Here is a 27,979-nt window from a genome sequence, read left to right as displayed (position 1 = left end):
GAGAAGATTACTAAATGCAATTCTCAGGTACTAATAAACTGCATTATTCAACAGATTAAGGGCTAAATCCTGCTCCTAGATGGGTGTGCCTATAATATCCTTTGGGCCAGATTCTTGATGGGAGAAATGGGGAAGAGGTTTGGCAGAGTGGAGTTCAGCTACACTCAATCGTTAACCAGTGACATTAGTTAGTATTATCCCTGTGCATCCCATCTTACACTGATGCCGGGCAGCCCTGAATCAGAAAGCAACCGTTAGCTCCCTGTGACCCCACCTCTCCATTCCAGTTGAGTGGAACTTAGATGAAGTGGAGAATCAGGAGCCTTCCAGTTCAGTATGAGCCATGTGTGTATATCCAATGGTAGAATTTGGCCTTTAGACAGTATATTAATTATTTTCTAGAAGTTTAAACTGCAAGTATAAATATAAAACAAATCTCTGCATTGCTTCAGATTTATGAAACCAGTAATAAACATGCATATGTTGACCAAATATAAAAACATCAGTGCAGAGTACTACCATTAAAAATTCCTATGTGAGTAACATTTGGTCTCATCATTGTCCCTACTAGCACTGTTGGTGTCATGAATAGAAGAACTTCTAACTGAAGACATCATCATATCTGTAATGTTTTGTTTGGGGCTTTCTTCTAAGTCAGTTTCTATTGCTCCAACTTGTGCTAACTTCCATTCAAGCTCTGTAACAACAAATAATGACTTAAACAGAGAATTGAAAAAAAGATACTGTAACAAAATGCATTTATACATACAATTTGCAAATTGTTAAAAGCTTTTTAACAGATACTAATGGACCAGACTGGTAATTGAATTTTCAAAGCAGACAACCAAAAAGAGATTAGATGAATTATAAGAAGTGAAACATACATGTAACACCATGTTAAAAGTAGCTATTATATGGAGATGGGTACCTACAGGCCTTTTGAGTCTTTTTGTTTTCTCTTAAAATAAAAGCTCTACTGTGAAAAAGGCATTCTACCACCTAGATATCCTTTTCAATCACGGTTATTATTGTAACAGGATTGTTGAGCTTGATACTTGTCCCTAAATCTTTTTGCAGATGCTATTACAGTCAGGGTCTTTCTCTCAACATTGGGAAAACCAAAGGTACTCTACCAGCCCTCACCTGCACAAACTACTCCTCGAACTCGACAAATCACCATCAGCAGAGAACCCCTGGAAAATGTGGACTATTTTCCGTACCTTGGCAGCCACCTCTCCCAAAAAGCCAGCATTGACACAGAAATTTAATACAGCATCCACTGTGCCAGCACATCTGTTAGAAGACTACTCAAACGAGTCTTCAATGATAGGCATCTACAAACAGGTACAAAGATCTTGGTTTACAAGGCAGTTGTCATCCCCACCCTTCTCTATGAGTGTGAGACCTGGGTAACCTATAGATGACATCTCAAGCGGCTGGAGTGGTTCCAGCAGTGCTGCCTCAGGAGGATTCTCAGGATCAGCTGGGAAGACCAACGAACTAACATCAGCGTTCTCTCTGCAGCCAACATCAGCAGTATAGAAGCGCAGATCATGAAATACCAATTCTGCTGAACTGGCCACTGTGTACGTATGCCTGACACTCGCCTCCCAAAGCAAGTACTCTTCCCTCAGTTAAGTCAGGGAAGAAGGGCTCGCAGAAGGCAGCAGAAGCGTTTCAAAGACATACTGAAAGTACATCTTAAAAAGGGAGGCATCAACCCAACAAACTGGGAGGACTTGGCGTGGAACAGAACACAGCGGCGCCACACCATACACCAAGCCACAGCTCACTTTGAGGAGAACTGATGTGCTCATGAGACAGAGAAGTGACAGTGAAGGAAAGAAAGGGCACAACACTTCAGCCAACAACTATGTCTCCTCCAAGATTACACCTGTCACTTCTGTGGGAAAATCTGCAGGGCAAGGATTGGTCTCCCCAGCCACTTAAAAACTCACCAATGAACCCCTTTGGCAGACATCATCCTCGCATCGAAGATCCTTTTCAAACACACTTACTATTGTAACAGGATTTGTGGGCTTGATTCTTGTCTTCCATCAACTTTACATTTATAGTTCCATTGATTTACTCCTTGTTTAGAGCACAGAGAGAGTTGGTGTGTGTCTACATCCAACTATTAAAAGCGATGTTAAACTATGATAGAACCTTGCTGGGGTGATAGTCTATATTAGTACAGTTGTTTAGAAAATAGCCCTTGTCCAAACTGGATCACTCCAGGACATCATTTAACCCTTCCATTCAATGGAAGCTTGATCAAGGATTGGCCAAGAAACTAAAAATTTTCCTATTTTGTCATTTCTTACAACCAACAATTCTACTGAGCGCAAATCTGAAATGTAGAGTCAGGCACAGAACCACAGAACACCAAGATGGGACACAGACCACCTTTTCTTCTTGGAATAAGAAAATAGTGGGAGTAGAACTCCTTGCCTTGAAACTAACAAAGTACAACTACTGTGATTTCTAGCCACAAAGAAAATCTCTCCTTTAAGCATCCTGTCATGAACAGGAGACTCGATCTTCTAAAGTGACAGGTGATTCTGGGTGCCTCGCTCTAGGTGCCTAACATGACACCTTAAATAAGTTCAATTTTCACAGGGTGGATGGCTCAGCACTTTTGGAAAATCAGGCCCACATAGAATGTCCCAAGTTGTGTACCCAAAAATCAAAGAACACCAAAAACACTTGTCACTTTAGAATATCTTGTCTCATGACCCTAAAATTGGATGGGGAAATGGAAGTTGGTATTCAATACAAAGAGGAAGTGAATCACATTCTCCAGGTTGGTTCTCTCTAAAACCCAGTGATCCACGGTAATTCCACTCCATTTTGCAAAGAAATGAACCATGTAGTCTTCCTACTGGGAAGGGAAAGGTTTAGAAAGCAAGCCTGGGACTGGAGTATCAGGATTCATATCAAATCTATTGACTAGAAGATACTCCTGGGGGAATTCTGGGCCACTGCGCATGTGCAGAATTTATGTCCCCCGCAGATTTCTTTGCTTCTCTGCATAAAAATGACTTTCTGATGGGGAATCAAAGGGAAGCCACAAGAGCAGTTATGCGACCCTCCCCAGCAATATGTTTAGGGTGCCCAAGGCAGCCGACAAATCACTGTGGGGCAGGAGACGGGACTGGGAAAAACCCGGCTGGTGGCTCCTACCCTGTGCCAGGCTCAGCTGCTAGCCACAGCGTGGCTGAGGAGGACAGGACTTCCTCTTCATGGTATCCAGGGCCGAGTAAGACCCACCCCCAGATTTCTCCCACAGCTGCAGGAAGCTCTGCAAACTCCTCCCACCCCCACTTCCTGAACCCGTCGCTTGTCAGCTGCAGGGGGAAGGATCCCTATACAGGGAGCTGCTCCCCCATCTGCCCAACTGCCATGCATCCAGACCCCCTCATACCCAGACTCCATGCTGAGCCTCACCCCCTACACTCAGAACCCCCTCTGATGAGCCTCATTCCCCCTGCACCTGGACTATCCTTACAACCCACCCACACCTGGATCCCCTAACCCACTCCCCCAGCATCTGGACCCCCACTGAGCCCCCCACGCCCAGACTCAACTGCTGAACTCTATACCCCCCACACCCAGACACCACCCGCTGAGCCCAACCACCTTCACCTGGACCCCTCTGCAGAGTTCCATTACCGTTGCACCCAGAACCCTCCAACAAACCCCTGTGCATCCAGATCCCCACCTGAGACAACCATACCCAGTTTGCCCCACACAAAACCCTCTCAAGTCACACCTGGATCCCCCACACTAAGCCCCTCAACACTTGGATCCTGCCTTGTTGAGCCTGCCTGCCCAAATGGAGCATCAGGGCCTTGGAGTGTTTCTGGGTAGGCCCAGTCCTTGCGCTGTGTCAGGGCTGGGTGCAGCCTCATGGCTGAGTTTGTGTCCCAGGGAGGAGCGGCACAGTGATCTCCCACCTCTGTGGAACCAGTGGTCTGTGCTTCCCAATGCCATGCTGGAGCCTCCACATTTATTTGACAAGTACAATTTGCAGAATTTTGCAGAATTTTTAATGTTTTGGTGCAGAATGCCCTCAGGAATAGAAGTTGTAGGAGCAGAAGATGATGAGGAAGTGTTTTAAACTGCTTCCCTTTGTGCTGCTGATATTAAAGACTGGTGTGGAAGTTGCTGGGTGAGGAATAAGGACTTCAAGGCTCCATCCACCCCAAAAGCTTAAAGTAACTTCTGCCCCTGCTGAAAAGTGGGAAGTTAAAGATGCATTCCCTCCCTAGTTCCAAAAGCCTCAACTGCTTCTTCAAAACCAAAACTAGTTCCCATGCCTTCTGGGGAGCTAAGAACTAACTGTCCCATTCACAGCTGTCAAAATCTCCAGGTTTCCCCTGACAAGTTCTACAATGGAGATCTTCTTCAGTTCAAAAATGTGCAGCATATGGGTAGTTTAACAATTTGGGCAGTATAAATAAAATTCAATTTAACATAAAAAGTGAAACAAAACACTACAGTGATTGAACTGCATGAGAGAGAGAATCCATGCTGCATAATTCCAGGATCTCTGCTGCATAACTGAGGTCTAATGTGCTTCATAGGGTATGAGCCTGGGTTCAAGTAAAGAGAGATTCTCGTAAGGGTCTCAAAGAGAGGTGCTGTTAGAACACCAAGAACTATATTTAAGGACGGGAACAAGAAATCGAAACAATAGGTTGTTTTTCCCTCTGCTTTTAGGAACCTGGACTTATCCACACAAAAGTGATCTATTGCACACATAACACAACCCTTCTCTCCCACAGACTTCCTTTGTGACCTTGGGCAAGTCATTTAGTCTTTCTGTGCCTCAGTCTCTTCCCTCCAAAATGGAGATGATAGTATTTCCTTATCTCAAATGGGTGTTGTGAGGATAAATACATTAAAAAGATTGTGATTTGCTCAGATATTATGGAAATGGGGACCATGTAAGTACCTACAATATAGAGATAGATAGAATAGTGTTGCAATAGCTGCAGAATATATATTAATGGAACTGGAGCTTGGATAGTTTAGGAAAAGACAAAAATGCTTGTCAAGTGACCATCAGATAATCAATGAGGTTTTCTCCTAGTAGGGGTCACACAGCCCAGTGTGGAACGGGGGGTATATGGAAAAGGATCCTGCGTAGCCTGGTCCCATGGAACTGGGTTGGGGACTCACACTTAAGAGGAAATGTATACCCTTTTTAGATCAAATCCTCCCTCATATGAAAGATCAGATGTTACAAAGGTGCCATCTCCACCATATCTACCTTATCTATAGAATTGCAAGCTATCAACATGTACTAATATTTGTGCTACAGTAGAAATGCAGAAGCTTCTATTAACAGTTAATTCTTAATTTTTCCTGTTTATGATACAAAAACACTATAACAGACTGTTCTACCCCAAGAAGTGATCTTAAGAATTGAGGATTATTAATTACATTAGATTACTATAGAATTATTTTGAACATATTTGTTATATTACCTTCTAGTTTAAGATTTGTCCCTCCACATTCAGTAACTCCAATGAACCTGCCTTTTATCTGACCATTTCTGTACACAAAAATTGTGGGTAAACATCGGTCATGGTAGTTTTGAATACAGCTGTTCACAATGGCTTTGATAAACTTGATTTCTGGAAACTTTCTGGCTAGCAGGCTGAGATGTTGGTTAACTAGTAAGCACATTGGGATGCTAAAAAAAATTGGATAGGTTTGATGAAAGTTCTGTTACAACAGTTTGAAACATGCAAGAAAATACTAGAAGCCATAAAAATAACCTTTCAAGAACAGAGTTTTTACATGTAGTCAGTATGCTTCTATTGTGCTCTATAATGGGACTTCCACTACAGATTTCTTCTCTGGCTTCTCCTAAAGGAGTCTTATGGAAAAAGGCTGTTGAAATAAAAACTGAAAATATTTACATGAATGTCATGATACATATGCTGTTGGTTATTACTGCTATATAAGCTCCATGTGTCTGAGTTTTGTTTTTCCTTCACAACTGATAAACCTTAGTCTGTCTCTATTTAATGCAGTATTTGTATTTGAGATTTTAATACACATGTTTACTCTTATTTGAATATTCAGTTTCATAGTTTTACATTTGATAGTTTAAGTTTTTTTTTTAAAAGAACTCTAAATAGAGTCAAATTTTAAAAGAAAATCTCAGTATGGTGGTATGGTCACATCATGTTGGTCCATGGCCTTCATGCCTGGATTTTTGTAACACAAGAAAGGGTTACTCACCTTGTTCAATAACTGAGGTTCTTTGAGATGTGTTCTCCACTGTAGGTGCAGCAGCATCTTTGCGTGGAGTTGGAGATCTTCAATAGCAGTGCCCAGCAGACCACACATGCACACCTCCTCTCCCCCACACTTTGCTCGGGTAGTATAAATAGCGCTGTGCAGTCCGACCGCCCTCAGCTCCTTCTCTGACGTAGAGCCCAAAAGTTAAGCTCAAAAGCAGAGGGGAGGAGGGCAGGTAGTAGAGCACCAGTGGGGACACACATCTTGAAGAACCTCAGTTACTGCACAAGATGAGTAACCCTCTCTTCTTCGAGTGATGTCCCCATGGGTGCTCCACTGTAGGTGACTATAAAGCAGTGCTCCTACCTGGAAAGTTGAGGCTTCAGAGCGGTTGGTATCGCCGATGACAGGACCTTACGTCTGAGAATGGTGTCCGTCAAGGAATCTTGCAAGATGGCATAATGTTGGGTGAATGTATCAGAGGATGCCCATGTGGCAACCCTGCAAATATCTATTATGGAAACATTATTGGGGAATGCAATGGAGGTTGAGAGCACACGTGTGGAGTGTGTCCGGATAGAAGCAGGTGGTTGCTTATTGTGAAGTTTGTAAGACAGGCGTATGCACTGGGAAATCCATTTAGAGAAGCATTGTTTAGACATAGTGGAGCCTTTAGAGCATTCAGCAATGGATATGAACAAGCGTGGCGAGTTCCTGAATGGTTTGGTTCTATCCAAGTAGAATGACAATGCGCGTCTCACATCTAAAGTGTGGAGAGCTGCTTCTTGGTAATTGTTGTGTGGTTGGGAATGAAGGAGGGGAGATGTACAGGCTCATTTAGATGGAAGGACACTATAACCTTCGGCAGGAATTTTGGGTGGGGATGGAGGATCACTTTGTCCCTATAAAACACTGTATATGCCGGGTATCCCATAAGGGCTGATATTTCTCCCACGTGTCATGCCAATGTAATGGTGACGAGGAAGGCCGTTTTCATTGCTAGATGAAGGAGTAAGCAGGTTGCCATTGGCTCAAATGGAAGTCTAGTCACAGTGCATAGGACTAGGCTGGGATCCCAGGATAGGGTGGAGGGACATATGTCAGGGTATAGGTTTCGAACACCCTTAAGAAAACTTTTGACAAGGGGGTGTACCAATACTGAATATCCCTCGACAGGACAGTGTAATGTGGTAATTGCAGCCAGGTGCATTCTAAGAGAACTAAAAGCCAATCCATGCTGTTTGAGTTGAAGGAGGTAGTCCATTATGAGAGGTAATGGAGACAGGCTGCATCGACCTGTCTGTCACCACACCAAAGTTGGAACCGGTTCCACTTGTGGGAATAGGGTTCATCTGGTAGAATCGCACCTGCTATTTATCAAGATATGTTTTGCTGAATCTGAACTGGTTATTTCCGAATCCCAGAGTCACAAAGGAGCCAAGATTTCAGGTGGAGCATCTGAGGATTGAGATAGTGAATGCATCCCCTGTCCTAAGAGAGGAGTCATGATGCTGGGGGAAGGTTTATAGGCCGAGAGAGTGTCATGAGAAGCAGGTACGTGTAACAGACTTGTCGTGGCCATGTCGGTGCTATTAGTATAACCAGAGCTTGATCTTCCTGTGTCTTGAATAAGATTTGGAACAGGAGAGGAAAGGGAGGGAAGGTGTTAAGAAGTGGGATGTTCCAGTTCATAAGGAATGCAACCCCTATTGAATCGTGTCCCAGGCCTGGTCTGGAACAAAACTGAGGACATCAGGTGTTCTCATGAGTGGCAAAAAGGTCTATGGTGGGATGACCCCATTGGCGGAAGATGGGTCGGAGTGCTCTCATGTCAAGCTGCCTTTCGTGTTCGTGCAAGAAGGTTCTTCTCAGTGTATCCACTGTCATGTTCTGATGTCCAGGGAGATACACAGCAGAGATGGAGATGTCGTTATGGATACACCAATTCCAAAGCTTAATCACTCCTGAACATAGGGAATGGGACCTGGCATCTCCGTGCCTGTTGATGTAATACATGCAAGCAAGGTTGTCCGTCATTACTCAAATAGTCCGGTTTCTGAGGAGTGGTAGGAAATGTTGGCATTGCGGACCGCTCTCAGTTCCAGGAGGTTGATGTGTAAGGTGGACTCGGTGGGCATCCATCTGCCCTGTATAATATGCTTGCATAGATACGCTCCCCAACCAAGGAGGGAGGCATCGGTGGTAAGTATCATGGTAGATGAAGGTTGAAGAAAAGGGACCCTGGCACAGACATTGTTGGGGCACGTCCACCACAGTAGTGAGTCCTTGACCTGGGTTGGCATGGACAGGAGTTTTTGCATGTGGTGTTTGTGAGGAAGATATATGGTACGGTGCCAGCCTGAAGACACCACATGTGCAGCCTTGCGTATTTGACCACAAATGTAGCTGTAGCCATATGTCCCAGAAGCTGGAGACATGTATGTGCTCGGATTTGAGGGCATGCTCGGGCGACTGAGACTAGTTGTGTTATCGCTGTGAACCAGAAAGGGACCCGGAGCCACCGAGGAGGTAAAGGGCTTGTTTTGGTCGCCCACAATAGGCAGTGATGCCGATGATTGCTGTTTCACCTTGGCACTGTCCTTAGACTTACTATCAGGGGCTGAGGTAGTCAATCTAGGAGCAGCCTTGTGCCTCTTGTCAGAAGCAGTTAGCACCACAGATCTAGCTGGGGACGGCATTCCTGCAGTTTCTGCCTCAGGAGCTGAGGGAGGGACCGCTTTCTTCTTAGTGTCATCCTGGTCAGGGGATGATCTTCTCTTACTCGGGCGAGGGGAGTGAGGCTATGTCTACACTACTGCGGTAAGTCAATCTATGCTATGCAACTCCAGCTACAGGTCTGTCTCATCTTACGCGGGGGTTCCGTTCTGCGGTTAGCGCGTAAAGCGAAAACTGCGTATAGCCAAAACCCCATTGAGTTCAATGGCGAGCAAATTTGCCCGCACTACAGGTATAGTATTTAAATTGTTGTTTTTCTCTCTCTTTTTTTTTTTTTTTGCCGACCGCGTAAAGTTGAAATTGCACATGTTAAATGCGCGTAAGATGCATCAGACCTGTATATGAATAATGTAGCTGGAGTCGATGTACCTTAGGTCGAGTTACCACAGGGTCTATACTGCGGGGGGGTTGACCAGAGAAACTCTCCTGTTGACTTACTCTTCTTGTCAGAGGTAGAGTACAGGGGTCAACTGGAGAGTGATCTGATGTCGATTTGGCAGGTCTTCACTACACCCGCTAAATCGACCACCGATGGATCGATCTCAGAGCGTCGATCCCGGCTGTAGTGTGGGGTCATCGGATGACCTTGCTGAGCGTGAGGGGGTCTCAGGTGAGGAGTAAGAACCGGGGTCCAACGCTGGTCACAGGGACTTTTCCATGTGGTATAATTTGAGTTTAAGGTCCCTGTCTTTCCTTGCTCTTGGCTTTAAGCCCAGACAGTGGGAACACTTCTGGGAAATATGTCCCTCTCCCAGGCAACGGATACACTGTGCGTGATCGTCCGTTATAGAGAAGGCAGCCCCTCATGCACTCACTGCTTACACCCGGAGGAGCCAGGCATAAGGGTGAGGGAGTAGCTTCTCTGATGAGAATTAGGGAAAACAAAAAAACTATTTTTTTTTTAAGGATGAAGGAGAAGAAAAGAAAATGAAAGAACTAACTAACTACAAGAGGGAAAAACAGACAAGAGACTATCTAAATAACTAAGTGGGTCTGCTAACTGTTCCATTCCAGACCGCGGTGGTAGAGAAGGAACTGAGGGCGGCTGGACCGCACAGCGCTATTTATACTACCCTGCACAGTGTGGGGGAGGGGAGGTGTGCATGTGCAGTCTGACAGGCACTGCTACTGAAGATCTCCGACTCCAGATACAAAGGTGCTACCACACCTACAGTGGAGCGCCCATGGGGACATCACTCAAAGAAGAAGTATTGTGATGCTCTGTACCTCGGCGGAACACCCAGCAACCCCATGTTCATCCTTGTAAAATGACTGTGGTATCCAATACAAAGTTTGCCATGTCAGTGGTCTTCGGAAGGCTCATGATGCACTGAGCATTGTTGTTACAGTAATGTTATAGTAATGTTATAGGTTATAATTTCATGTATGTAGTTATTAGGCTGAAAATGTATCCTCATGGCTTAAAATAAGCCCAGGCAAAAACTCTCCAAGAACAGAGAGGCAGTTCACACCTCATCAGGGCAGATCCAGCCCAGCCTCACAGGAACAAAGAATGCTGGCCTAGGCAGCAACAAAAAAAATCTCTCGAGGGAGTCACCCCCCTTCCTCTGGTCAGTTTGGAACTGTGATGAGGTAATGCTCACCTGACTCTGAAGGGAGGTGGGGGACAAAGCCAAGAGGGAAGAAAGGACATGATAAAAGGGAGAGATGTTTGCCATGCGCTCTCTCTCTTCCACCTACACCTACAGACACCACACCAACCGACTGAAGTGCTAAGAGGGAAGAAAGGACATGATAAAAGGGAGAGATGTTTGCCATGCTCTCTCTCTCTTCCACCTACATCTACAGACAACACACCAACTGACTGAAGCGCTGATCAAAGGGGAGAGCCTGGCTGAGGGGCAACCAGCCACTCTCTGGTGAGAAGCATCTACATTTGTAAGGGCATTGAAAGTGTTAAGATCAGCTTAGAATGCGTTTTGCTTTTATTTCATTTGACCAAATCTGACTTGTTATGCTGTGACTTATAATCACTTAAAATTTATCTTTGTAGTTAATAAATCTGTTTATTTATTCTACTTGAAGCAGTGCGTTTGGTTTGAAGCATGTCAGAGACTCCCCTGGGGATAACAAGCCTGGTACATTAGGGGGAGGGATAGCTCAGTGGTTTGAGCATTGGCCTGTTAAACCCAGGGTTGTGAGTTCAATCCTTGAGGGGGCCATTTAGGGATCAGGGCTAAAAATTGGGGATTGGTCCTGCTTTGAGCAGGGAGGTGGACTAGATGACCTCCTGAGGTCCCTTCCAAGCCCGATATTCTATTAAATTTCTTTGTTAAATTGACAAACTCATATAAGCTTGCAGCGTCCAGCGAGCATAACTGGGCACTGCAAGACGGAGGATCCTAAGGTTGTCTCTGGGACCGGAGATATTGGCTGGTATCATTCGGTTGCACAATCCAAGGAGCAGCTTACATGCCAGAGGCGTGAACAACCCAGGAGTGGGGGTTCTCACAGAGGAGCAGGGTAAGGCTGGCTCCTAGAGTCAAGGATTGGAGTGACCTAGCAGATCACCGGTCCAGAAACACCAGAGGGGAACATCACAACTCTGATTTATCCTATAGCAATCCTGCTTGCAGTATTTTAACCCATAAGAACTGCCTGGGATGGGTGATGGTGAACTCAGAACTACCAGTGCAAAACTATTAGCATACTTCCAGCCTTCAAAACAAAGATTATCTTGGCACCAGAAGGTTGGATAGAAGCCTTATGTTGCTTCCAAATGCTTATATTCTCAACATAGGTTGTTGAAATTTTGACAGAGAAAAAGAGGAACTCCAATGAATCTTCCAGATTTCACAATAAGGCATACATCTGAACTTCAGGAACATTAGACCTCAGCTGCATCTCCATGAGAATTGAGACAGCTCTAATAAAACTAATGGATTTTACTCACTATTTCACCAATTTGAAATTTCAAATAGCATGTGCACTATACTCTTCTGAATCCTTTACACCCCGGCTTTTTCCTTCCTTTGTAATGCAGATGGTAGTGAATTCTGACACTCAAACATATTTTCATTTCTTTTCTCAAATTGGTCTACATATTATGTATCTGGCACCAGTACCTTTGGTATTGTTGAAGCCAACAACTTGAGATTTCTCAAATGGGCTTGACTTTTAGAAAGTGCTGACCATCCATCCTCTGGAAAAAGAAACAGCCTCCTTTAATATGTCTCAATTTGGGCACCTAAAATCACCAACCACTGTTGAAAATCTTGGCCTATCCTATTTAGGCCTGAAGAATGCTAAATCATCATGAGAGATTCTCAAAATAGTCTCATCCCATTTGGATGAGGTTGCCAAGAGAGAGAGAATCTGTATCTGGGGCCCAAAGCCATATTCAAGACAAAGCTAGGTATTGCAAAGGAACAATCTGGCTAAGAAACTGGTAATATCCCAGGTTGCTTTATAAAGATAAGTGCTATTTTGATGTAACTTCATTTTACTTAGAATCTCTCTCCAGATCATTACAAGGTCTCTCTCTCTGTGGAATGAGCAAATGATGAAAACAGTTGTGCAAGCTGCAATTTCAGAGGCCAGAGATGTTCATAAGACAATGGAGAAAGTTTTAAAGCCACTCTTCAGCAAACTGTCAATCTTCTGGTCTTTAGGAGCACCTGTTCCATCCACACAGATGGAATTTTTCCTTTAGTGACTAGTTTTGGTTCAGAGGAAGGAATGAAGAAGTTAATCTTGTGAATCAAGAAGAACTTAGTGACCTTTTGTTGAACTTGGTATAACTTTTGGAAAGCCTTAATGATGACTCTCCTCTTTACTAGGTTGGATCATTTGGAGTTCACTATCTTTTCCAGTCATTTGTGTATGAGGGAGACTGCTTTTCCTATTTTCCTTAGTTTCATCTTGAGAACTTTTTGTGGTGTCCAGAACAGGATCCGCTCTTTTTAAGACAGAATAAATAAGATATATAGTTTACTTTGTAATTCGGAAAAAAAAACCATCCTAGACTGTCCCTGGACTGGGAACTTCTGCTGAAGCCTTGTGGCTAATGAACTGAAAAGGCTATGGGTGATCAGAAGACAGGGACTGAGCACTGATTCTTGGGCCCTCTCTGGGATGCTTAGGGCAAAAGGAGTCTGCCATTATGACAGTATGGAAGGTTCCACACCCTATTTTTAATAAGCATTTATTTCCATTTGACTGATCTGATCCTTGATCCTGGAAGGAAGGCTTGTCTCATGGTAATTGAATGAACAGTGGAAACTGCCTCCCAATGTAGTAAGAAAAAAGCCATGTCCTGTCTCAAAAAACAAAACAACTCCCACACCCACAGAGCTCAGCATCTGAGTCCTTAGATCTTACCACTGAATCCTAATGCAATTACTGCTACCACTAGGGAATTCCTTGGAGAACTGATAAATTAGGGAAATCCAATCCCCAACCTTCCTCAATCCTTCAGGAAAGACCCTCACCTACCAGACTGCTGATCTGTTGGAGGGAGGGAATGAAAGAAAGAAAAAGGCAGCAAAATCCTTAGAGAGGAATCTTGAAGGAGGGCTACAGAGGAACTTTTGCCCTCCAGCACAATTCATGTCTGCCAACAGTAGCTAGCAAGAAAAATCTTTTGCATTACCTCTATGTGAGTCAAAGGTGAAGAAATCCTATGTAGTGCACTGATGGAGCAAGGAGGACCAACAGAGGAGAAATCTTATTTTCTAAGATTTCTTTTTCCCCAAGTGGGGATATAATAAACAATAATATTATAATCTATTTTGCATATATCGTTTTTCTTATCATCTCATCATCTTGAATCTTTTTTTGCTAAGTGTTTTAGATTCTTAAATAGTTTTGAAAAAATATAATCATAGCATTACCTTGATCTATATAGATGAATTACAACCCACACATCCTTCTGAGCATTTGTGACTTCTTTGACATATTGCTCACCAGAAATTTCTCTCAGATCCCCATACTTTTGTCTTTTCTGAAGAATTTTCCATTCTTGCAACCGTTGTTGCCTATTTCAGAAATAAAAATTATTTGGTACAATTTTTTAAAATTTATTTTACAGTAATATAAATTTTGTATCTCTTAGTTCCTTTGAATAAACCCACCATCATTTATGGTTGAAATATTACAACCATGATTTTCAACTTTTAGTACTTCAATCCTGCTTTTAGATAGATACTGTTGTACATTTTGGAAAAGTGGCAACTGTTTTTGAAATGTGGTGCCAATTTTTTTAATAATCTATATCTGACTGCCTTTACGTTTTAATGGAATAATTTTGTGCTAAAAAGCTTCAGTGCTGGCATTTAGTTAGCGAGACAACACTTGAAGATAGGAAAGAAACTATATGTACTTACATCAATCAAGGAACATTAAGGATATAAAATATTAAGGAAAAGAAAGTTAAAGTAACAAACATAATATATGTCTGTATTGATACTGCAGTGAAGACAAGCAACACAAATTAAAAAAAACCCAAAATGTTTTTATGATTTTGAAAACAAAATAATGTATTGAGTAAAGTAACCCAGAGTTTAATACCTTACTGTTGCACAATTTTGTAATGAAAAATTGAATGCAAACGCACTAGGTGGCAGTCTTCATCTATACAAATAATGACAATGTAGAAAGTGAGAAAAATTCACAGCCAAGGGCCAATTTTTATTAAAATTTATTGAAATAAACAAAGCCATTGTTTTAAGTCAGCAGCTGACTTTCTTTTAAAAAGTGTTAAACAAAATATGTTTAACATATTCTTACCATGATGTGTAAGAATTTAGGTGCACAACTCTGTTCATGAGAACATTCTTTTAAAATTCTTTCTATCATAAAATAGCAGTAGGCACTTGAAACCAACACCAGTCTAGTATTTCTAAATTGCTACTATTTTAGCAGTTCTAACAGTACAGGAGTATACTATAATGGGCATGGTTCAAATCCAGTTCTGGTTTTTAGTTCAAGTGGATAGTTTTATCACATTGGTACATTTATTTTGTATATGTCTGTTGCAAGGCATGCCTCCTACTGAACTAGTGTCATGTTGTAGGTAATTCCTGCCTCAGTTTCTCTTCTCTCAGGCACCTTTAAGAATTCCACACAGTTCAAATGAATGTACGACAAAATTCCCCTGCTTTGGTTCTACTTTGTTAAACCCAATATAAATGTGAATTACATCTCTTACTTTGGTTTTGGGGGTTACACAGTCCTCCCCCTTGTGGCTGGTGGGCTCTGGGAGATTTTTTCTCATGGTCTTGAGAGAGCTTCTCTCTCTGTACGCACCCCCCTGTAACCGAGCTGAGCACTTGTTATACAATCAACTGCCTCGATGGACTCCTTAAATTAGTTTGTTGCAGATAACCTGAGCTCAGATTCCCCTTAAAGGGGCAAGCAACCTCGTGACAATGTCATACACTGTATTTTTATGAGTCATTACACAATACTACCCAAAGATCTTGGCAAAAGTATACTTTGTAAATTATTGCTATAAAATACTTGCTATACACATGGGGTCAATATGACTAAATTGACTATACCCTAAAAATCTTGGGTGTAAGCTTCTATGATTTTCTGACCCAGAAGCCAGAGTGCTCAGACATATTGATTCTGTATCATACTGTATGTAAGAAAGCATTGTATAATAATATTAATAGTTTATCAGGGATTTGAGATTATATATAATCATTCATAATAAATACTGTGTATATTTATTCGTTAGATAAAGCCATCCTTCTGAATTAAGAAATAGGAAACCAAATAGAATGGGTACTAGATAAGGGGCAAAAAAAGAAGGTTCTGCATATATGGGACCAACAATAGATGTATTAAAAATCTTTTAAAAATACTCAATCGTATGTGCTAAGGGTTCTAAAGTAGTAATTACAGTGTGTGAATGAAATACCGTACCACTGAATCTTTAATTATAAATATACTACACATACATTTTTCTTTATTGCCAGGATATATCTTTAAAACATTTACTCTATCTGCAAATCAATACCATCCAGAAGGCAAACTAATATTTTTCTAAGAGCATTAATTTTTAGCTATTTAATTTTCAAATATATAACTATGTAGGTAGTTTTTCTTCCTTTCAGTTTGTGGATGGAATTTTTCTTTATCCCATATGTGTGAAACATCCTAAATAACAATATGTACTGTGAATATGGCAAGAAACATCTTACTGTACCTATACATTTCAAGAGCTTTCATATCATCCTCATCAAAGTCATCTTCAGCTTCATTTAGTTCTTTAAGTGTCATTCTTTCATATGGTTTCACTAAAAAGAACAAGCCAAATAATGAATCAGCTTTTGTCCACTAAAAAACTATGCATATTTCAATATTGTTATGTACAGAATCTTTAGATGCAGGCAGGAGAGCAATATCAGTTTGAAAAACACCTCAAGTCTCACCTATAAATTTGGCCAACTCTGGAGCAATCTTGTGCAAGAAAGAGAAAAACAACTGAAGTTTGAGTAACTATAAGTTACTTTATATGCTTTGTCATTTTCATATTACCGGTATGTTGCTCTCAGACAGCATGACACAACATAACATGGTAATTCGTGGATTTAACTATGTCTGTTCTGGGGTTAAATTTTCATAGGAACCTCAGATTTCCCATTTTGTTCCAGCCATTTTGCATCTTTCAGGTAACACAAAGTCTTTGGATTTTGGCCAGAAGTGACCAATAGAGAATTCTCCTTACAACAGGGGAACTCCCAGTGTCATAAAGCAACTTGAGCTAACTCCTACACTAGCTGCATCCCCACCACCAATGTAAATGGCATGCTGGGAGTTGGAGGAGGCAGAGTGGGAACCAGGCAGGGGCATGACATAATTCTGCTCCACTCCACGAATCTTCCACTGAGATAAGATCCCTAGACTGCCTTAACTCATGCTAGGAATGGCTGGCACAGAATCAGGGAAATGTAAATAGCTTCCTAACAACCTCCCAAAATCTACATCAAACAGGGCTGAGGAAGAGGGCAGAATTGAGCCTGCACTCTCTACACTGGCACTAGCAGTTGTGCACATGGATGTTTTGAGGCACTCTAAATCTTTGCTTTGGGTACACATGCTCAGGGCCGGCTCCAGGGTTTTGGCCGCCCCAAGCAGCCAAAAAAAAAAAAAAGCCGCGATCGCGATCTGCAGCAGCAATTCGGCGGGAAGTCCTTTGCTCCCAGCGGGAGTGAGAGACCGTCCACCGAATTGCCGCCGAATACCTGGACATGCCGCCCCTCTCCGGAGCGGCCGCCCCAAGCACCTGCTTGCCAGGCTGGTGCCTGGAGCCGGCCCTGCACATGCTGACTAGATAAGCGTAACTACCTAGGCCCCAATCCTGCAAATACTAAAATGTGTTTAACTCAGCACAATGAGTAGTCTTATTGAACCTCCTGGCACATAGCACTGGTCTACAATTTTTGAGACGGCGTCTGCTTCAGAGATAAAATGTGCTATTTATTATGTATTTTGATGTGCTGAATTCAAATATAACAATTAAAACAACTGATTGGCTACTGTTTCTAAGATATTTAAGTTTTTACATTTTATGTCTATGTATATTGTGTAGATAGTAGAGTTTTAATCATAAATTGTAAACCTAGGTCTTTTCATGTGTTTATGGTTGCTTTACATGATAATATTTCATCTGTCCTGTTTATGTAACACTTTAAAAATCAGCAAAAGGGTTATATAAATAAAATTTATTATGAAACAAAAGGCAAAAAATCCCTGACGAGGTCATTCAGTTCTCCTTGTGTTATGAGGTGAGGTTCAGAGGAGGAGGATGGGAGAAAATGTGGGTCCTGTGACATTGATGGTTCAGGACCAGAAGTTTTATCCTCTTCCTCATCTGACTCAAATGAGAATGATTCTGGTGCATCAGGAACCGGCAGTCCTTCTCCATGGGGTACTGGGCATATAGCTGATGGAATGTTTGGATAATGCACAGTCCACTTTTTCTTCTTTGACACACCTTTCCCAACTGGAGGCACCATGCAGAAGTAACAATTGCTGGTATGATCTGTTGGTGCTCTCCAAATCATTGGCACTGCAAAAGGCATAGATTTCCTTTTCCTGTTCAACCACTGGCGAAGATTTGTTGCACAAGTGTAGCAGCATATGTGTGGGGCCCACCTCTTGTCCTGATCTCCAATTTTGCAGCCAAAATAAAGCTGATAGGCTTTCTTAACCTTAGTGGTTATATTGCGCTTTTGTGATGCAAAAGTCACTTCACCACAAACATAGCAGAAGTTATCTGCACTGTTCACACAAGTACGCGGCATCTCTGCTCACTTTGGCTTAACAGAAATGTGTCCCTTTGCAAAATCAAACACTGACAAATAAGAGAGCACGACACTGTATGATTTCTAGAGCTGATATAGGGCAATTTGTTCAGCAGAGTGATGTAAGCTTCGTTATGATTGCATCATCCAGGACTTCTAGGAATAACATGATGCAATTCATATCATCTATGACGCAATACCAGCTTCAGATTGCATCATTCATTGTTTTGCCTAAAAAGCAAGTACTGTCCAAACCCAGTCATAGATTTATTCATAGATCCAGTCAAAGATGTATTTTAGTCATTTCTGGTTTAAGTTGAGTTCCCTTCCCTTTATAACTCACTTATCCTCCGCCATTCCCAAGTCAAGGGTCGTATATACTGACCCAATAGCATATCTTGAAAACTAGAGCCAATCAACAATTTTAAGCATCATTTTCATTCTCAGTGACTCACAATTAGTAAAGTTTGACTACATTTATTTCGGAAGCATTTTGGCTGTAGAGCAATGTAGTTAAACATACGTGTAAGCATTTGCACGATAGATGTGGGCATGCAAACCAGGCCCCAAGGTAATAGGGAATGAAAATATTTGATGTGCCAAGCAGTGGACACAAATTCAGAGGTCTCTTGAAAATTTTGCCCTTATTATTTTGGGTCACATACACTGTGTAAAAATTTGTTTTGCAGTGCTGGATACACAAAACACATGGGGAATTTGGAGTACTGGAAAGCAGTTACAAGAAGATAATTTTCTGAGACATATTTTCCTTCTGAAGACTGATTTTCTGATTCGATCCCCTTTGTTCTTACCAGCCTGTGTGGGTAGATAACTGATCAGTAGTTTGTTTGAACGTCAATATTGCTTACGTCAACCACCCTGTGTGGTAAAATCCGAAAGTAGGTTTTCCTTTTCCAATGGTGAATTGTTGATTTGTCATTTTACATACCATGTACGGTAACATTTGTTATTAGCACATCTGTATATTTTATTGTGCTATTATTCTGTTATTTTACAAGTATATTGCACTGAATAAAATAACCAAACACAAATAAATGAAAATAAAAAATAAAAAAACACTATCAAATAAAATAACCAAAGTATTCTATTTTTAAGAGTGGAATTACGTTAGAACTTTTGTGTCATGATAAATGTTTCTGAAGAATCCTCAGATCTTCATACTTTGCTATAGTAAGAGCATAAATTTTAAACTTTACTTGCCCTCTGCTTCTTTCTGTAAACGTAAAACCATTTCTTCAGTTTCATCTTTTGGCTCATCTTTTGGAGGTAGTATTCCAAAATCTCTTAATATGTCATTCCATTCCGTATCTTCATTTGGATCCTATTTTGAAAATTGAAAACAAAAATAAAACTTTCTTTTAAATCAGTATTAACATTAAGAAGCCACCCTAAATACTATGACAAATGGTTCCTTTTTATAATATAGAACACATGAATGTGGAATTCTAAAAATATATGGCAACATCAACGGGACACTCAACAGAAAGAAACTGCTTGCAATTTGACAAATTATATTTTTATTTCATTGAGATTATCTTTGCTATCAGAAGCATCTCTTTATTATAGCGATTTATTCTGGAATGATGGAATATCCGAGTAGGACAACTGATGTATATCTTCAGAATTGGACAACAAGAAAATATTCACTTATTGTCATAACTGATTTCTAAATTAGGTAGTTAATCAAAACATGTACAGTTGATTCTGATATACTACCTTATTTGTAAATGCCACAAAGTTTTATGGTGGAAATAAATAGTACTGTTTTAACATATAAGACAAAAGATTATACAAAAAAGTGCTTCATAAACACTGTTCACTTGAACCAACATGCAATCCCCGGGAAGATATATGATACATATGAACAAGAACACTACACAAGAGCTTTCACATAATGAATGCTATTTAATTTTTTTGCTTGTTGGGTAAATGCTCATAAACCATTCCACAAAGGTGTGTCAGTCTAAAATCCCACAGATATATGCTAATATATATATATATATATATTAAAGTTTGCTAAGGGTGAAATCATTCCTTTAGTGCTTAGGGGAATATATATCTAAGAAAGCCCCGAAGAAAGACAGAAAGACAGTACCAGCAGGCAAGAAGAAGAAAGTGGAGAGTCTGTACAGGGAGTCTCCACAGAACCTTACAGGGCTGGCCTTACCATGAGGAGAACTGAGGCGGCGGCCTCAGGTGCCAGACTGTGGGGGGGGGGGGGGGGGCCCCAAGGCCCCAGGGGGTGAAAACTGTATCTGCTGCTGGTGCATATGTATTCTCTCTGCTCTAGATGCACAGTGATGGTGGAGTGCTGTGCTGGAGGAAGGAGGGCACAAGAGACATAACAGGCAGGCAGGAGAAAAGGTGAGAGGGAATAACAGAAAGCAGCAGGAGCTGCAGGGAGAGAGAGGAGGAGGAGCTTATGTACCTCTTATGTACCTCTCTAGCACCCCCAGGAGCCTGGACTGATTAACACCAGCTTCTCAGGGAGCTTCCTGTTTCCTGCTGCTTCCCTGAACCCACTTGAGGAGAACAGGCAGTCAACTGAAGTAGTAGGAGCCAGGTAGGCCATTAAGACGCTGATATCTTCCCTCACTCAGGCTCTGCTACCAGCCTGCTTATTTGTCCGCTTCAATTGAGTGTTGAGAGCCACTATAGCGGGCACAGAACCGCAGTCATGAGTGAAAGAAGAAAACGCCCCTCTGGGGCAGCATTCAGAAGAAGAAAGAAAGCAAAGGAAGCTTTTCTATCTAAGCAGGAAGGAGCTCTCCTGAGATACAGAGACACAAATGTTCATGGTGAGCCTTCCGGCCCCAGTGAGGATGTGAGTGGTGAGGAGATGTCTGATCTTCTAGTTAGTCAGAGTGCAGGTGACCTGGGAGCTACTGCAGCATCCATATCTCCATCTCAGATGGATGTAACCATGCACATTCCTGAAGAAAATTGTAGATCAGAGAAGAGTGTGGTGGAGGCGCAAGAAACAGCTGCTGCTGAGTTTAGTTCCTTAAGTCTAGATGATCCAGGACTGTGGACCCACTTGAGCAATAGCCTGAGGGACTTCCTTGTACTGCATGGGCCATAGCAAGTGAAAAACTTCATGTTCCCCAAACACAATGAAAATAGAAGTTTCCATCCAACACATTACTGGCATGAAATCCCCAATGGTGACAAAGTGGAGAGGCCATGGTTTCAGGCATTTGAAAGTTAAGTGTTACTTAAAATTTTTGAACAAGGCCTTTTAAGTTGTTAGTTCTCCTTTATTGGGGTAGGTAGCAGAGCAGTACCATGAGAGGAGCAGAACAGGAAGAAGGCAGAATTGAGACCTTTCAAAGTTTTGGCCCAAGCAAGGAGGCATGGGGGTGTCATTTGAGCTCCCCACCTCAGGTGCCAAAATGTTGTGGGCCGGCCCTGACGGTCCTACAGCCCGCGCCACTTCCCGCAGCTCCCATTGGCCGGGAGCAGCAAATCGTGGCCACTGGGAGCTGCGGGTGGCCATGCAACTATAAACAAACTGCCTGGAGGCGTGCCAGCGGATTACCCTGACGCGCCACGTGCGGCCCGTGGGCTGCAGGTTGCCCACCACTGCTTTAAATCAAGATTTGAGGACTTCAGTAACTCAGTCACAGGTTATATGGCCTATTGCAGGAGTGGGTGGATGGGATTCTGGGGCCTGTGATGTGCATGATAATCATGATGGTCCCTTCTGTCCTTAAAATCTGTGAGTCTAAGATCATATTGATAGGGTCAGCATTATCCTATATGAAGAAATCTCCATGGGATTGGTGGGGAGTGATGGTACAGAGAACAACTCTCCTCAGGCCCCACTTTGAACCCATCTACGATCATCCGGATGTGAATAGATTATACATGTGTAGGTATGACAGATTTTGATTTTGTGGTTTTTTTTAAATATAATTTTGAAGGATAATATACATTTTTATTTTTAAGCAATCTTTTCTATTTTAATCAATTTAAATTTTCATAGTTGTGGGATATTAGGGATCATGGTCACACGATAAATATTTATTGACTGTAGATACTGAGATTCAAAAAGTTAAAGCTTGATAACCGTTAAAATACCAATTGTCAACATCACGTCAGAATATACAAAGTAAATATCCTTAAATCAAACTCTAATAAGTTCTCAAGCAGCATTTTTTTTACTTTGTTTTTCTATACATTTCTGTTATTGATGGAAACTTTTTTTTTATTAATTTGTGTGTGTGTGTGTGTGTGTGGTAAAATCTATGTTTACTAATAAAAATCTAATTTTTCCAAGTTTACATATGTGCCTCTGTGAAGTTGGAAGGAGAGAAGGAGATGATGCCACTCAAGCTTAGCCCCTTGCCTGCTCACAAACTTTGGCTCATTCTTCTAGGCTTGTTGTTTTCCTTGTTCTCTACAGGTAAAGCTCCATTATTTGGCTCCTTATCAGTTGCTGATATCTGAGCAGCTTTTTATTATGTCTATGTAGGTTATAACTTAAATAACCCAACACATTTTGTTCTTTTCTGAAATATTAGTGTAATTTTCCTACAATACTAGAAATTTTGTGGAGAAAATGTGATAATAGAATAGAAATGAAACACTAAAGATATTTTCATTGATTCATTGTTGGTCAGTATTTAAAGGTAGAAAGTGGATTTAAATTTTTTAGAATATACAGCAACAACAGTCAAAATTGTCATTTACTTTCCCATTTACTTCAATTTTAGTCGTGAGCTTTTAGACCCCACTTGAGAAATCATGAATCAGACTAATTTTTAGTCACAGCAGAAAGATGAAATGTCATTTATTCTTAAATCCTCACTTACAGTTCAGCTGCATATGAAAAGCTAATAGAAATTGCTAGGATAGCTGGAAGACTTCATGACAAAATGACTAAATTCAAAGAAGGGAAGAAAAATACAAAAATTGATATTTCAAGTGGTACAGCTAACCATTAGAGTGAAATTGTAGTTCTTAGTACAAAATCTGAATACAAGGATTTGGTAATGGGAACCAATGCAAGGGTTTTAAGGATGGATTCTTTCCCTCATCTTAGTGGCTGGGCACTGAGTACTTGCAAAGCTAGATTATAGTAGTGGCTGCAGCCCCCTGAGATGTCACGTTCATAGGTTCCAAGGCCATAAGGGACCATTGTGATCATCTAGTTTGACCTCCTCTATAACACCAGGCCATAGAACTTCCACAAAATAATTCTTAGAACATATCTTTTAGAAAAACATCCAATCTTAATTTAAAAATTGTCAAAAATTTTCATTGTTCCAATTATTAATTACTTTCACCATTAAAATTTACACCTTATTTCCGGTCTGAATTTGTCGAGCTCCAACTTCCACCCTATGGATCATATTATACCTTTCTCTGCTAGACCGAAGAGCCCATTATTAAACGTTTTTCCCCATGTAGATACTTACAGACTGAAATCAAGTCATCACTTAACCTACTGTTTGTTAAACTAAACAGATTGAGCTCTTTGAATCGCTCACTATAAGGCATGTTTTCTTATCCTGCAATCATTCTCATGGCTCTTCTATGGACCCTCTCCAATTTATCAATGAAGATTCTATGAATGTTGCATGGACCACTACTACACACCTGCCACTCCTAAATCTTCAAAATTCCTCTTCTGTGTTCATGTAGAGATGACATGAAATGGTGCTCAAGCAGGGCCGGCCCACAATATTTTGGCACCTGAGGCAGGGAGCTCAAATGACTCCCCCATGTCCCCTCGCTTGGGCCAAAACTTTGAAAGGTCTCAATTCTGCCTTCTTCCTGTTCTACTCCTCTCATGGTACTGCTCGGCTACCTACCCCAATAAAGGAGAACTTACAACTTAAAATGCCTTGTTCAAAAATTTTAAGTAACACTTAACTTTCAAACGCCTGAACAGCAAATGTAACTTTTCTTGTTTGCATAGTAAACACTGGCATTTTTATCTGTTTGAATAATCAAAGTGGTGCTTTCCATACCCTCTTGGTTGCAAAGATTTGAACTGCTTCCTGCTGAAGGTCCACAGTCTGGGCCAGCTCATGCTCTATTGAGATGGTTGCAAGGCCGACCAGCCTCTCCTGTGTCATTGTGGAGCGTAGATGTGTTTTTATTTACTTCAGCTTGGAGCAGCTGCATTCTCCACTGGCAACTGTTACAGGAAGTGTTAGAAGTACGTGTAGAGCAACAAAAACATTTGGAAATAGAGTGGTCATCTAATTTGTGCACATATATTCCAGAACATCCTTTGGAGTTGATCCTGCTGAAATGAAACTTGAAAGGGCTTTTAGTTCATCACCTAAATCACTCGCATCAATATTGTGCATGTCATCATGTGTCAACACTGTCTCTAGTGCCCTGCATTGCTGGTGTAGGTCTTCTTCAGGTATAGTGAGGAGTTTTGGAATATCATACAACATCTAAAACATACTGCTGCGTTCCTTGAGCTGCATGAAACGTTCTTCAACTGACTGTATTGCACAATCTAGCACCTACTTAAAGAATTCAACTTTGAATTGTTTGGGATCTCTTATGGGATTATCCAGTGCCTCGTAATCAAAATGTCTTCTTCTTTGGTGACTCTTGTATTCTTGAATGGGTGGGAAAATAGCTTCAGTGTGAAGTTCCTCTGCCAACTTCTGTGCACTCTTCAGAATGTTTTGAAATCCCTCATCTGACCGGTAAGACTATAGGTATGACTTTGCTTTGTCCATTTGTTCCATTGCTCCAGATATATCAAGGTCAACACGTTGGAGTCTCTTGCTTACAACATTTATTTCAAACAGTATGTCATGCCACAACACTAAGCCACACAGTAATTTGAAGTTATGTATGCTTCTGGTGATTCCATTTCCCTCTGCCACTCTTCTCCCACAAACAGTTCCTGTCATAGCATTATTCTCCATAATGGCAACTATGGCATCATCTATCTTCCCAATTTGGTGTTCGATAGGTTTTATTGCCTCCACTCAACTTTACCATTGTGTGGAACTCAGTGGTTTCAGTGTCAGAGAGGATGTTCCCAGCTGTTGCTTCAAAATTTGCCATCGATGAGTTGATGCAGAGAAAACTACATAGATGCTTTGAATTACATTAAAAAATTCAGCAGCCTCACTAGAAGCCGATGCTGCATCACTGACCAGCAAGTTCAATGAATGAGAACTGCATGAGACAAAAAAGGCTCGAGGGTTTAACTCTCGGATCCGTGTCTGGACTCCTCTGTTCTTTCCTCTCATGTTGGCACCATTATCGTAGCCCTGACCTCTCATGAAGGCTAGCATGTAAGATCTCTACTGAAATCTTAAAACTTACCAATATGCATAATCATCGCAAGATGTGCATATGGGTAATATTTGAGGAATAATGTAACTATATTGAAAACTTTGCCTTATGATACTGAAATACAACTTGATTATCACGGAATCATATGTTTTGCTGATGGCCCATTCAAGTGGGAGGGAGTTGTCACCCCTTCCTGATCAGCCAGTGATGTAACGCAAGCTTCAATGTCTGTCCTTGATCCATCCCAGAACTGTCAAGGGAAAACCATGACAACTACAAACAATCAAATCCACTTGGAGGAAAAAAGGAATGTTAGACAGAGGATCATCTTGTCTCTGAATAAAGACAAAAGACTGATTCAATATATCAGCGTGGAGAAAGACACTCTGTATCCCTTCACTAAGGAGCCAGCTTGTTGAGTACAGGGGTGTTTCGAGAATGGCTAACCAGGATCCAGTCTATTATCTCTGCCACAGACTGTACTTTTGGGGTAAAAACCTACTTTATTACAGAGGTTCTCAACCTTTTCCTTTCTGAGCCGTTCTCTCTCCCCCCCCCCCCCAACATGCTATAAAAACTCCAGGACCGACTTGTTCCATAACACAGTTTTTCTCCATATAAAAACCAGGGTCAGCGTTAAGGGGTAGCAAGCAGGGCAATTGGCCAGGGCTCTATGCCCCAGGGGGCTCCGCAAAGCTCAGTTGCTCAGGCTTCGGCTTCAGCCCCGGGTGGCGGGGTTGGGGCTTCAGCTTTCTATTCTGGGCTCCAGTGAGTCTAACGCTGGCCCTGCTTGGCAGACCCCCTGCTCAAGGCCCCCCAGGGAGCCCCAGCCCCCTGGTTGAGAACTGCTGCTTTATTAGATAGGAAAGGTAACTAACTAGAAGTATACATTCTAGTTCTTGTTTTATTATTTTGTTTTGTATTGCAACCATTTGTTTCCATCACACTCATGTTTCCAATGGGACTTCTGTTCTTTCTTAAATAAACCTTCTTTGATTTTATTGTAAGTGCTCATAAGTGCAGTGTGTTATACAGGAATGATGATTTAATACAAAACTCATAAACTGAGGGTACAATGCTCCTATGGGAGCAGAGAATCTGGGATTTCTGTGAGTAGCCAGTACCAGGGGCTGGAAACCACAGGGGAATGCTTCAAACAGACAAAGGGACTGGGGCGCACCTCTTGTTAACCTGCAAGGCAAAGACATTGCTGGAAGAGCCTGCAGGAGGGTGACTGAGTGGCTTTAAGGCTGGTGGTGTCAGGGAGCTAACCTGTCACCATAGGCAAGAATCCCTACAACTAGAGGCAGTGGGTAACAAGCTGACTCATAGTCCTGAGTATCCTGAAAACCAGCACACCCAACACCTCCATCCAGTCCCCCCCCCCGCCCAGTGTCCACATCTTTGTGACATTCCCTCCCCAGTTCCCGCTTCCCCCACCTCTGGCTGCAGTTTCACACCTTCGCTAGAGTGACCAGATGTCCCAATTTTATAGGGACAGCCCCAATATTTGGTTTTTTTTCTTATATAGGTGCCTATTACCCCCCACCCCCTGTCCCGATTTTTCACACTTGCCATCTGGTCACCCTAACCTTCACACATCTGCTCATACAAATCCGTCCACACCGTTGATACCACTGTACAGCTTCACATCTTGCTCAGCAGCCCCCAGCATCACCCTTTTAATCCAGCTTCCCCAACAGCATCTTCACAGCACTGCTGCATGTCGGACACCCCCTTGCCTGAAATTACACACCTTCCCCCTAACCCTGCCTGTGGGTGCAGGCGGCCTGCACTTCCCCCAGCTCCCTCACCTTCATGAAGCTCCCACTCTGACTTCTGCATACAGGTGGCTCCCACCCCCACCCCTTAGCTCCCCCCAGCTCACCTCATCCCTCCCCCTTCCCACCCAGTCCGGCTCGCTCACTCCTCCCCTTTCCACGCCCCCAGCTCAGCTCAGCTCAGCTCTCCCACCCCAACCCTCCCTCCTCCCGCTGGGCTCACCCCCCACCCCCAGTCCGCCTGCAGTGTCGGCGGCTGCCGTCTCCGAGTCAGGCTCAGCTTTCACCTGCATGGCACACACGGGGGTGGGTGGGGGTGGCACTCGCTGTCCCCACCGATGCAGCCGGTTCCACTCGCGGCCCCGGGAAGGGTGTGTCAGGGCTGGGCCCTGCAGAGGGGCGGGGTCGCGTGGCGCTGTCCCTGCCGCAGGGCAGATCCCCCCTTGGCTGCCGCTGTAGCACCTCGGTGTGAAGCGGCCGCGAGCCCGAGCAGTTATTTGGCTGCTTAGAACGGTCTCCGCTTAGGCACAGCGGAGTGGGCGGGACCATGAGAACGGTTATTTGCGTATTCAAATCAGTGTCCTCAGCGGCCGTTAGAGCCTGGCCGGGCTACAATGCGAGCGAGCGCTCTCCCCG

The 27,979-nt window shown here is 42.4% G+C and overlaps 1 protein-coding gene across 1 annotated transcript; it reads right to left on the bottom strand.

Annotated features, from left to right (window-relative positions):
- Positions 1–444: 444 nt before the first annotated feature.
- On the bottom strand, positions 445–27,979 carry PDCL2 (phosducin like 2). The gene is made up of 6 exons (XM_034770669.1): positions 27,631–27,979; positions 19,488–19,608; positions 16,166–16,256; positions 13,845–13,988; positions 5,493–5,701; positions 445–697 (listed from the first exon to the last, which is right to left on the bottom strand). The coding sequence occupies exons 1-6, from the start codon at positions 27,634–27,636 to the stop codon at positions 522–524; spliced, it is 747 nt and encodes a 248-aa protein (XP_034626560.1). The 5' UTR covers positions 27,637–27,979; the 3' UTR covers positions 445–521.

Source organism: Trachemys scripta, chromosome 5, assembly GCF_013100865.1.
Source record: "Trachemys scripta elegans isolate TJP31775 chromosome 5, CAS_Tse_1.0, whole genome shotgun sequence".
NCBI classification, from domain to species: Eukaryota; Metazoa; Chordata; order Testudines; family Emydidae; genus Trachemys; species Trachemys scripta.
The sequence above is the reverse complement of the archived record's forward strand: the minus strand, read 5'-3'. Positions and strand labels throughout refer to the sequence as shown.

Bases quoted from the DNA above. Each gene is read 5' to 3' on its own strand.
- PDCL2 (XM_034770669.1), bottom strand. The intron at 16,257-19,487 runs GCAAGTAAAGTT...TGTTCTTTTTAG, and splicing joins TTTACAGAAAGAAGCAGAGG to TGAAACCATATGAAAGAATG. The intron at 13,989-16,165 runs GTACAGTAAGAT...TTTCTGAAATAG, and splicing joins AAAGCTCTTGAAATGTATAG to GCAACAACGGTTGCAAGAAT.